The sequence below is a fragment of the Schistocerca gregaria genome, chromosome X (genome assembly GCF_023897955.1).
Source record: "Schistocerca gregaria isolate iqSchGreg1 chromosome X, iqSchGreg1.2, whole genome shotgun sequence".
NCBI lineage: Eukaryota > Metazoa > Arthropoda > Insecta > Orthoptera > Acrididae > Schistocerca > Schistocerca gregaria.
Window position 1 is genome coordinate 725,976,363 of NC_064931.1, and position 12,722 is coordinate 725,989,084.

At 42.4% G+C, this 12,722-nt stretch overlaps 1 protein-coding gene across 2 annotated transcripts in view; it reads left to right on the plus strand.

Moving 5' to 3' along the window:
* LOC126299596 (SCY1-like protein 2) overlaps positions 1-12,722 on the plus strand; it is a gene marked incomplete at its 5' end in the record, with an annotated part of 158,499 nt that overhangs the window by 96,837 nt on the left and 48,940 nt on the right. For both annotated transcript variants that reach the window (XM_049991616.1, XM_049991617.1), the window contains 1 exon segment: positions 6,122-6,254. In XM_049991616.1, the coding sequence (XP_049847573.1) occupies positions 6,122-6,254 (133 nt within the window).

The window sequence follows — 12,722 nt, forward strand, 5'->3', positions numbered from 1 at the left end:
CTGAACCAGGATTTTGTAAGCTGCCTTCTTTGCAGGCCGACTATACTTCCTGAAGATTCTTTCAGTGGATGATTTTATGTGGCCATTGCACTTTAAATCACTCCGTACTCATATTTCCAGATATTTTATGTATTTCACTGCTTCTGTAATTGTGTAATTCAGTGATGGGTCTTTCGGTCTATTTATGTACAATGCATTACATTTGTTTATGGTGAGAGTCATCTGCCAATCCGCAATTCATGCACCAAGTGTCAATTCTCTGCAGGTATTATCATATTTCACTAAAATTTTGTAGTGTTGTGACTTCTATGTGTACATAATCATCCTATGGGGAAGTCAACATTATCTCTCTGATCAGGCCGTCACTGCAGTCTGTTGGGTAATGAAAAGTTTGATGCAAACTTAGTACCTACATGCTCTTTTTCTCACATTTTATGTAGCAGTGCTTCCATTGAAGATTAATGCAGGCTGTGAAGTCATCACCTTTGGACCGTAGATTCCAAACCTGATGTGTTGCTACCAGTGTCGATGTTGCGACGACACTCGTATGTCCTGTTAAAACGCAACCAAGTGTGTTACTTGTGGTAGAGATGCTCGTGAGGGTGATTCCCCACCTCCTTCATCCTGCTGTACCAATTGTGATGATGACCACGCCACCTCCTCCCAGGATTGTTCCATATATGTTGATGAGGGGGCTGTTCAGGAGAATCCGGGTGAAGGAAAAGTACCCTACCCTGTGAAGACAAGTTGTTGGGTAGTCGAAAGCTTGCATTTTACCATCCGGCACTCTTCTTGCTATGCCTTGCACCACAGAGGATATGGCCATACAGATTTGTGACCTCCAATTCAGTACTGCAGCTGTGAAATTCCCCAGTATCGCAGTAGCATCCCCGTCTCCTTCTCTTACAGCTGTGCAACAAGCCACCAATTCTTCGCCCCCAGCAGTGAAATCACGAGCTTCACAACCAGCAGACCAGAAAGAACAAAAGGAACACTCCTGTGAACAATTTGTATGTCCCTACAACCAACAAATGTCTGAGCCTTCATCTGCTGACAATTAAGGCTCTAAGAAATCAAACAAAGGCAGACAGTCTTCTCCTTTCCCAATTCAGAGATCCAATTCGAAGGTGTCGCCATGTGATAACTGTCACTAGTCTGATCTCTGTTTCGCCAGTGCGTACAGTCTACCGTTTTTCCGCTCTAGTGTCAGCAGTCTGACCCAGGGGAATGTCGACACCTCCATATATTTTAAGGAACAGGATCCTCCTGCCTCTGTACCTTGTAGCGGTGCGTCTTCAAAGGCTGGCACACAGCAGTCATCTAGGTGACTACCCTTTGTTCATTTCCTTCTCCCCATTCCACATTATGACTCTTTTTCCAATGGAACGTTCATGGTATTAGATCCAACAAGGTGGAATTATGACTGCTATTGGAATCACAGTGTCCATTTGTTTTCTGCCTCCAAGAAACGAAATTGTGTCCTCACAACCTTTTTGACCTCTCACGTTTCCTCCCAGTCTGCTTTGGCCTTATCCCTGCAGGTGGCATTCCATCTCGTAGGGGAGTCATGCTGCTCGTTTGGGATGATGTCCTTAGCTAAACCATCTCATTGAACACCCAGCCATTTCATCTTTTCTCTCTGTAACCTCTCCATTCCTTCATCATTTGCTGCCACCAGTGCAGATTTACACCAGCTTATTAGTCAGATGTATCATCCCTGTTTGCTGCTTGGTGACTGTAACACCCACCACCCCTTTTTGGGCCCTTCAAAAACCTGTCTGAGATGTTCCCTATTTGCTGAACTTCTCAATCAACTGAGCTGCATCTGCCTTAACACACCCCACTGAGGAGTTGGTCCAGCTGATATATGACCAACTATACTTGCGACCTATTGCAGTGCTCCATGGACTCTTCTCTGAGAGAGGCGTCTTCAGTAATGTGTTAAGCAGCTTTGCTCGTCAAGCACCAACAATGGTTTTCGCTTTTCCACTGACAAAATCATTTGTATGCATTTCTGGCAGTGCAGTGGGTTTCTTCTGCCATCTTTACATCTTGATTCTGTTGCTCTTACGTTTGTTAAAACTATGAAATTCCAGGGGCTCATGATGATAAGAGACTTTCTTGGTCCTCTTACATATCTTATGTGGCCATATGCTGTACTTGGTCCCTCAGTGTCCTATATGTCTAAGTAGCACTTCTTGGGAAGTGGATTGGACCACCTTGCTCCATTTATACCAATCCCATGTCAGTTTGAAACCAGTATATGGATGTTGCATTTCTTAATGTGCATGTCTGTCCATGTTACGCATTCTTAACATAATGCACTATCATGGAATATATTTGGCCACTGGTACCTTTTACACTAGCCCAGTGCAGAAGCTGCTGAACAACCACTGTCATACTGGCATGATGTCCTCTTCTGTGGATACACATGCCATTTGTCTTCCATGCCTGGCCACACAGCCTATGCCCCCTTTTTCAATGACTCCCTTGATTGCCAGTTTGGGGTGCACCTTCTTATCTGTAACCTCCAAGTGTTCACTTTTGACTGTTGCTGCTGCAGCTTAACTTCATGCTGCCTGTGATGTTCGCGATGGGTGTGAACCCTTCATTGCCTTGGCTTCATGTGGTGGCCTGTGTTTGTATTAGACTTCATTTCCCTTGCTAAGGAAACTGCTCTGGGTTTGATCTATCACAGTAAGTTTCTTGAACTTCGCATGCAACTTAGTGACAGCATCTTCATGTATGCTGATAGCTCTAAGACATACCATGGTGTCGGGTGTGCCTTCATCATTTTCACCGACCATTTTTGGTATCTGCTTCTGGAACGCTGCTCAGTATTTACACCAGACCTCTTCATCCTGTATCAGGCCATCCAATACATCCAGCAACACAGGCTTTTTAATTGTGTCATATGTTCAGATTCTCTCTGTGCCCTTCAGAGCCTCAGTGTGCTGTACGCGGTCCATCCCTTACTGCAGTGTGTCCAAGTAAGCTTTCATTTGCTTGCTGTTGAGGGAGCCACTGTGATGTTCATGGGGATTCCTGTTCACGTCAGTCTGATGGGAAACGAGGCTGCAATGCTGCTTCCAAGGATGCATTCTTTCTACCTCGGCGTGCTAGCTCTTCCATTCCTTCAGATGATATCTGTGTTGCCACCTGTCCGTAGGTGGTGTCACTTTGGCATCACCACTGGTCTTCTCTTCACAGCTACAAGCTCCGGGGAGGTAAACCTCTCCCAGTGGCTTGGCTGACCTTCTCTTGGCCCTCTCATCCTGATCATTTTAGCTAGGTTGCGCATTGGGCACTGACATTTTACCCATCACCATTTGCTATGTGGGGAATCCCCACCACTTTGTGCTCATTGTCATCAACCTTTGTCAGTTTGTCATTTCCTGACTTCTCATTTATATTTGCCATCTGAGTTATCAGCTGTTTTAGCAAATGATGTGTGGGCTGTCGACAGTGTTGTTTTACTTTTTATCTGTTGTAGCAGTATGGTGAAGGACGTTAAATCTTCGGTTAGGGACCTCCACTGTCTCTGTGGCATATTTTGTGGACCTTTCTCCAGTGTTGTTTTTTAGCTCTCTTTCTTCCAATCAATCAGTCTTCTGTGATTGCTGATACAGAAGTAAGACTTCCAGAAAAGAGCCTCTGTCAGGAATTCTAGTATTGCGCCAGTTACCATCAGTGTGTCTGTTCTGACCCCCCCCCCCCCCCCCCCATCCTCTCACTACACCACATTCACGAACATTCCCTTGGGCATGCCTTACCCAAAAATTCACTTCTATTTTTCTCTTGACCAAGTTTTTTCGTCAAGTGTTCCTCTCTGTAATCAGTGAGTGCCCTAAGGAAGATATCAATTATAAGGGTGGCTCATGAACTAGAGACAAGAAAGACCTATGTCTTTACGTGTTCAAAGAGTAGCAATCAGCACTCCTTGGGTAATGGGTGCAGTATCTTTATAGTGGAATTCGTGGCAGTCATGTGTGCCCGTCACTAGATATGCACCAACACACAAGTCAATTCTGTAGTAATTCCATGAGCTATCTACAGGCTATAATTCATTGTAATTCCCAGCATCCATTGGTAACTCATACAAAATTCCTATTAGACTTCTATAACAATGGCAAGACATTAGTATTTCACTGATCGTCCAGTCATCTTGCAATTTTGGTGAATGAACGTGTGGCTCGCCTTGCCAAAGAGGCTACCATGAAGGACACTCTGGAAATAAAGATATCAAGATACAACTTCTGAATGACAGTGTATCACTGTCTCGTAGTGGCGAGGAACAGAGAATGGATTATAGACTATAAGAAATTCTGTGACTGTCTGATGGTCTTCCATTGGACTGTCGTGCCATAAATCTCCAGGCCTCTGTCTTTGCTGATCCGTGGACACATGCTACGACAAGCTGCCCCACTCTGCTCTAGTTGTGGCACTCACCTGACCGTTGTCCACATTCTATTGGAGTGCCCCACCTCTGGAGGGCGTGGTCACTCCCTGAAATCCTAGCTGGTGAATCAGGTATTAAATTTTAGCAATCAGTGTGTACTGTATACATTTATAGGAATCTTTCATTGTTTTGGTCCTGCTGGGGCTGCTTTGCTGGCATGGGAGGTTGCCTCCACTTTTATTTATTTATTTATTTATTTTTATCCACTATGTTTACTGCCAAGTATTATGGGACAGCCTGCTGAAACCCGTCAGTCTGTACTGCTGATAACTAAGATGGGAAGCCTGTATTTGTGACAGTTAGTGTTGGCAAGTTGCTTCACAACTTCAGTCATATCACATATCTTCCTCTGAAAGGCAAGTGGTTGTCTAAGTAGTATGTGAGCTTCCTCGATTTGTTTAGTTTTGCCACACTCATTGTGATGTTGAATGCAACTATACAGTTTTGGGGAACCTCTTGTACAAGCTAGACCACATGTTACCTCCTAGTGAAAAATATGAGAGTGATTGAAATTTTGGATCAGTGTCCCGATATGAATTGGAACAATGGATTCAGGCTTCCATCATGTTGGCTGTGAGCATTATCCAGCCTCTTGGCTGGCATCATTTGGTAGGCTGCCCCATAAACTGTAGCAATAAACAAAGTGCTGAAGTCAGGCAACGCAGTGTTGTTATGGCTGCCATTGAGCACTGGAGAACAAAATACTGTATTACTGTACTGGCTTGCTCTCATTTGCTGATACCAGCCAATAGAAATTAAAATACAAACTAGGATAGTTCTTACCTCACCACTTCAGCAGTCATCTCAGAAATGGAGTTCAAGGACATTCTTGATAAAGTGAATCTGTGATCAGGATGAAATTAAGCAATAAGACTTGACTGAGAGATGCATCAAACCAGTCTTTGGACTGAAGAAGAAGGTAACAGCAGCAGCAGCAGCAGCAGCAGCAACAACAACAACAACACGACGACTTGAACACAGCATGGGTTTGTAGTTAATACCCACGTGGGCAAAAAATTGGACTGTAGAATATAACAACAAGGTCACGTAACTGAAAAAGTTTCATCGGAGATTTAAACACAATTCCTGATAAATCCCATGATACTAAGCCCTTGTGGATTTATTTATTTTTGGCATTCTGTATCCTCCTCTCATTGACAGTGTGTTCTCCTATTGCAATATGTTCCCCATCCCCCTCTCCTTCCTTGCTCCTGCCTAAATCTTTCTTATTTTTCTCTGTTGGTATTGCGGCAACTGTTGTCCCTAGCGTGTGCTAACCCCCTAACACAAGGTAATTTGTAATTTATCTTTTACCACTTGTCTTTTTTACTTTCTTTTTATTAACTGTTGAAGGAAAGCTAGTTTGGTGTGTATTTATTGATTGTTCACATTTTAATTCCATTCCATTGCATTTAGGCAGTCATCTTGTGGCTGAAGCTCACTTTTTTGTTTGCTTTCAAACATATAATTATGGAAATATGATTCTGTCTTGAGCAAAAATTGATGTCTTAACTAAACTTCATAAAAAGTTTTAAAACATTCAGTTTTTAGAACAATAGTGTGTGAAATACCTGTTAGAAATTTGAGATTGTGGGAAATTCACTTTTCAGTTGTTCTAATATCAGTATGTTTCACTCCATTTTCTTGTTATTTTGCCTGCAGGTGAGAGTAAATTGTCTGATATGTATAGGGAAATTGTTGGAGCATTTAGATAAATGGCTTGTTCTGGATGAAGTTCTGCCATTCTTGCCGACTATCCCCTCACGTGATCCAGCAGTATTAATGGGAATATTGGGTAAGTTACTTAAGTTACATTATTTGTCTTTCCTTTCTCCATAAATGTATTTATTTTATTGATCATATAATTATTATACTTGGTATGGGATTAATCAGTCCATAGCTTCAAAGATAAACTGAAAATAAAAATGTGCACTATTCTGTCTGGACATTACAATGATTGTTGATCAGAAACACAAATTAAGGTATGTATAAGACCATGAACAACATACACCTGGTTTTCAGGCACATGTAGATGTTGTTGCATTACTGGATGTCTTCCCCCCCCCCCCCCCCCCCCCCCCCACAGGGTTCACTGCATTTACTTATCTATCATTTATCAGTCATGGTGCAGTAGATAAGTGTAGACATATATGCTAGATATGTCTGCCTGGATGCAGAAAGACAATCAGCAGTCACTTAGTACAGCTTGGAGAAAAGAAATATGTTTGCTTTGAATTGATGTTGTTGGATTACTGGTCACAATGCACTGTGAGCAATACCAGCAAAACATATCCGTACAGCATGCGTGATGGAGTCTGTCTGGCTACTCTGTGACTAAAGTGTGGCACCTCTACCCATTCCCACCCATCCTGAGTCAAGGGGAGACAGAGGCCTGCCATGTTGCTGATGTAAGAATAACCATGATGTTACCTTGATACTTTGCAAGAAGATGGTGGCAGTGACACTCATCACAACTTCAAACCATTTTAACATGCTCACACAGCTGGAAACTCGGGAGCTTTATGTAGGGTAGTTAAGGCTGAACAGTAACAGCATCTTGTAGAGGGAGCAGAGGTATTCCTGGGATACCTTTCCCATGGAGATTTGTTTTTTTTTTTCTTTTAAATTAGTGAGGGATAGGAATTAGCAGAATCTGAAGATATGAAGGTTCTGTGAAAGGAAAGAGGGGAATTTTTGTGGTTAAGCAGTCAGGGTGGTGACAAATCTCATGGGCTGGTCAGCATTTAAGAAAAACAACACATAACTGGGTTTTAGCTAGGGATAGGGATACTTTTCTGAATTGATGAAACCCAGTGTTAAACTCGGCATGCTTAAAAAAAAAAAAAAAAAGCTTCTCTGAAACACACAGAGAGGAACTGTCCTTACAACACATCCTTTGATGACATTTTCCTTCTGGCCTCAACCTCTGCTAGTCTTTATCACATTCCCCTCCATTCCTACCTCCATAATACCCATATCAAACATCCTGCACTCAAACCCTCCTCTCTGCAATCTTCCTTTTCCTCTTTTCTACCTCCCCCACCCAATCCACTCTTCAACACTGTTGTGCATTACACATGGCTCCCTGGCTGCATCAGAGCAAATTTGCTGGTGTTGTATTTCTATTCCACACACTAGCAGTCTATCACTCCCAGCCATCAGCCACCCTTTTCCAAAACAACCTCCACAACTATGACCCCTCCTATCTCCCCTCATTACTCACTCTACCTGACAAAGCAACATTCTGTTAGTCTTTCCATGGCTGCTGAAGGACAAACACAAGTAGACATCCATCTGAGAATGAAGAATGTGTACGGGGCAGCGTGTCTGTCAAAAATCCACCATTGTGGAATGGTGCAACAATGGTTTTATACATACCATAATTTGTGTTTCTGATCAACGTTCACTGCCGGTTTCTTTTTAATGGACTGTACTAAACTGATTCTGCAGCTGACTTACTTACACATTACTTGACATAGTTCCTTTTACACATCTCTTCCACATATACTACACATTTCACCCAAGCTTCATTAGCATAATGCTCAAGAGGTTGGTTTGTAAGCTCGACTGTTGTGATCCTTTTTGCTAACAATATTTAATGAGAGCTCAGTTCAGCTGAGTAAGATTATACGGCCAATGATACGGTGGAAGAAATACAGCTTTGGGTCCTGTTTCTTTTGTGTTGTGGTTCAGTTCATAATCCTTGATATCTCTCTAGCTTGTGCTTGGGTGAAAAATTTTAGCTGCGAAAAATGGAACACTTGTGCTGCCGACCTTCAAGGTGCAGTTTTCTGCAGTTGAATGGAAGTTTATTTATCAACATTAAGGTGAACAACAAACATAGAAATAGTACAGTGAGCATTAAAACACAATCTGAGGGGGAGTGCCGGCTGCCCTGTCTTCACATAGTGGAGGGCTCAGGTAGGCGAAGTGGCGGATGTCATGCCATATGCACGTGACCTACCACAGGCGGCACCTGGTGGCCGGCCTGCGCAGTTGCCATTGTCGGACTATTCAAAGTGTAGGGCACCATCGGCTTGAAGCTGCAGTGTGTGTCCAGCTGTCGCATACAGGGTTATAGCATCCCTCTCCTCTAGGGGAAAGAACACTCCTCTAATGTGAGCGTCAGGGCAGCTCATGAGGCACCTGTGCCCCCTGTGGCGGGTGCTGCAGGTGGTGGCGGCATTGGAAGGGGATCCTGGGATAAAAGTGGTGAGTAGGGGTGGAAGTGGCGCATCCACGGAGACATGCGGTGCCTCCCCCCCTTTCCCGCAAAGTACAATAGGCAAGGACCGGCGATAAGGGCACTGGTAGTGTCTCGACACCAGAGTCTTTGATGTGATGGAAATGCACCAGTGGTGAAGGTGCTGGCCACTCGGGCAAATGGCACTGGGGATGCCGATGGTAAAGGACCAGACAGCTACGGCCCAGGCAGCGATGGAAGTGCAGGTGGCAGAAAAGCGAAGACCAGCAACAAGCGTTTGGGTGCCGGACCCTGGATCTAATTAGCAGGGCACTACATCAGTAGTGTGTGGTGTAAGTTGAGAATTTGGGTCTGACAGGAGACATGCCAGGGCAGTCCGTGCAGTTGTGGTCACCACTGTGTCTGGGTGGCATAGTGGTCAGCACATCTGCCTAGTAAGCAGGAGACCTGAGTTTGAATCCAAGTCTAGCACAAAGTTTCAAGTTACTCCGTTGATATAAATCAGTGCCCACAGGCAGCTAATGTCATTAATTCCTTTGTATCTTGGATCACAGTAGCTGCAGTATCAAAATGGTGTCTTATTCTGTCAGACATACCAGAAAGAAGAGACACCACATATAAAATTAATTCTGCCTCAAGCATTAGCTTTAAAAGGTTTATTATTATTTTTGTAGTGAAATATCTAGAAGAAACAACACATTGACCCAGAATGAAATTTCCATTCTGCATTTTTCATGAATTTTTGACAGTTTTTTTAACTTGACACATTTTCAGTTCCTCTACAAAAAGATAGATTAAAATGTTCATCTAGCAGTCTGACACAGCTGTTAATGCTTATCCTCCACTATACACACACATCAGTATTTGCACCCAATTCAATCTCCCTTTGGGCTTGCTTCCACTTTATAGTTTTATGTAGTAGTTGTTGCCGTGTCATATAAGGAGAGCACATGGCGATCGGATTCTCATAGCAGTTTATATTTACTGGTACACTACATTCTGAACTCGAATATCTGTTTCTCAAAGCAGTGGTACGCAACTCTCAAAAAATTCTCAAGGTAATCAACTTTTAAGGTTTCCGAGCACCTTTAAAACCCTAAAGGAAGATAGATTTTGCGACAGGTGACATGGATCTGTAGTAGAGTACTTATTTGCCATGTGGGTAGCCTCGGTTCTGTTCCCAGCTGATGCAAATTCTTAAACAAACCTGCATACTCTACGAACATTTGCATGCAGTGCAAAATACATGACAATAGGGAAAAAATCTGTAGTACTCAATACATAATCACTGGTTTGAGTCTCATTTCAGTCATGAAATTCCTGTTCCTCCCCTCCCCCTTCCCCCCAGCCACAGTCTCATTACAATGCTCAATAATAACTGTTCTGCTAACTTCCAGATAATTGACAGTTGTGGATACCTTTTAGTAAATAAAAATGTTGTTTTCATGCTTGCTTAAATTCTGTGAATGCAGTGACAGATTGTTTTTTCGACTGTACAAGAATTTACTAAGCGGTAAACACTACACTGATGTTGAGAGTTAAAACCCACATCATTTACTGCTGATAACTTTTGTAAGTCTTTAAACTCTTTCAGAAATTTTACAAGCCCCTAGACCAACCTCATCAAAAGTTTTACACACTAGTAGTATCAAAAAACATGCTGCACATCCGCACAAGTCTTGCATGTATGAAGTTGTGCAAGCAGCTGTATCTGGCCAATATTAATGCTGCCCTTGAACATTCATCTGTTGTTTCAAAACACATAAAATACATTTATTGTACATATCACTGCCAAAACAGTACAACTAAATATATTGCATAACTCGCTTATATAGTGATACCTTGTACATGTTGAAATATACCAGTTTCATTGCTTTTTATAGAAAAGTCTGGCATAATCCCTCTTATCGGTTACACATGAACAGAAACTATATTAAACTTATCGCTATCCCAAGTATTGTACATCAAACAGGACTATTATTTCACCAGTTGTTACATTGCCATGTAACAACTGGTGAAATAATTTTTAGCATTTAGTTTGTGATTTACAATGAGATGACAAAGATCATTGGGTGCCTCCTAATATTATGTTGGACCGTCTTTTACAAGGGCTTTGATAACCTCACCATTGAGAACCCATAAACTCAAGCCACACATTCCTTTTGTCATTTGCAGTGTAGCAACTCGACGGGGCAGGGACGAAAGTTGTCGGAAGTTCCGTGCAGAAATATTGAGCCATGCTGCCTCTATAGCCATCCATAACTGTGAAAGTGTTGCCACTGTAGGATTTTGTGCATGAACTGACCTCTCAGTTGTGTCCCATAAATGTTCTATGGGATTCAAGCAGGTGATCTGGGTGGGCACATCATTTGCTAGAGTTGTCCAGAATGTTCTTCAAACTAATCATTAACAATTGTGGCCCTGTGACATTGTGCATTGTCATCCATAAAAATTCCATCATTGGTTGGGAAAATGAATTCTGTGAATGGCTGCAAGTAGTCTCAAAGTAGCTGAACATAACTATTTCCAGTGAATGATTGGTTCAGTTGGACTGCAGGACTCAGTCTATTCCATGTAAACACAGCCCACACCATTATGGAGCCACCACTGACCTGCACAGTATCTTGCTGACAACTTGGGTCCTTGGCTTCATGGGGTCTGCACCACACTCCAACCCTACCATCAGCTCTTACCAACTGAAATTGAGACTCATTCGACTGAGCCACTGTTTTTCAGTCATCTAGGGTCCAACCAATATGATTATGAGCTGAGGAGAGGCACTGCAAGTGATGCTTGCTCTTAGCAAAGGCACAAAAATTGATCGTCTGCTGCCATAGCCCATTAATGTCAGATTTCGCTGCACTGTCCTAATGTATATGTTCATTATACATCCCACATTATTTTTGTTGTTATTTCACACACTGTTGTGTGTCTTAACACTGACAACTCCATGCGGATGCCGCTGCTCTTTGCTGTCAAGTGAATGTCGTTGACCACAGCATTGTCAGTGGTGAGAGGTATGCTTGAAATGTGGTAGTCTCGGCACACTCTTGACACTATGGATATCAGAATATCGAATTCTCCAACGATTTCTGAAATTAAATGTCCGATGTGTCTACCGCCAACTACTTTTCCTTGTCCAAAGTTTGTTAAATCCTGTCGTGTGGCCATAATCGTGTCAGGAAGTTTTTCACGTGAATCACCTGAGTACAAATGACAGCTCCACCAATGCACTTCCCTTTTATACCTTGTGTACGGGATACTACAGCCATCTGCATATGTGCATATTTCTGTCCCATGACTTTTGTCACCTCAGTGTATTTGCATATCATTATGATAAATATATCAAAATTAGCATTATTCACCATAAACTACCTAAATCCAAGGAGGACTACATGCTTACAGATAGCTATTCTGTTTTCTTTTCCCATACTGACACTATACCTATTGCTGTTTCAGATTGTTTTATATTTAAATGAGTTTGTTAATAATCAGAATCAGCACTCCAGATTGTTATTCAAATAGCGCTGACTTAATAAAAATCTTTTGATAGTGCTGTTCAGACTCTGTCAGAAGACATTTTGTTATGATTGCTGAATGCCATTTTTGAAATTATTCATTTTGTGAGAGAAAATGTACATCTGCATCTTCCAGCATATCATGCTACTTTATTACTCCATCTACAGAGTGGTTCTTAAAAAATATTTCCCTTTTACCTCTTTCATGTGGTGCCATTGCACATATTCTGTAATTCTTTTAGTCCTGGGTTTTGCTCATGTGATTGCTGTGAAATAATTTGCAGCATTTGAGTTTCCTCATCTCGGATATGCCCCTCCAAGCTCCACCTCACAATGGCCTCTTACCCACGGTAAACCTCATGCAGTAAGCTTTCAGTTTACCTACTGCCTTCCTTACAGCCATGGTTTACTTCATATTTTGTACATCCCTCTAATCGCAAGGGCTCAGGCGTCATCTACTCCAGATCTGACAGCTGCTACACACTATTTCCTTGCAAACTATGCCCACATATGTATGGACTCGTTCCCACCCCCTGCACTC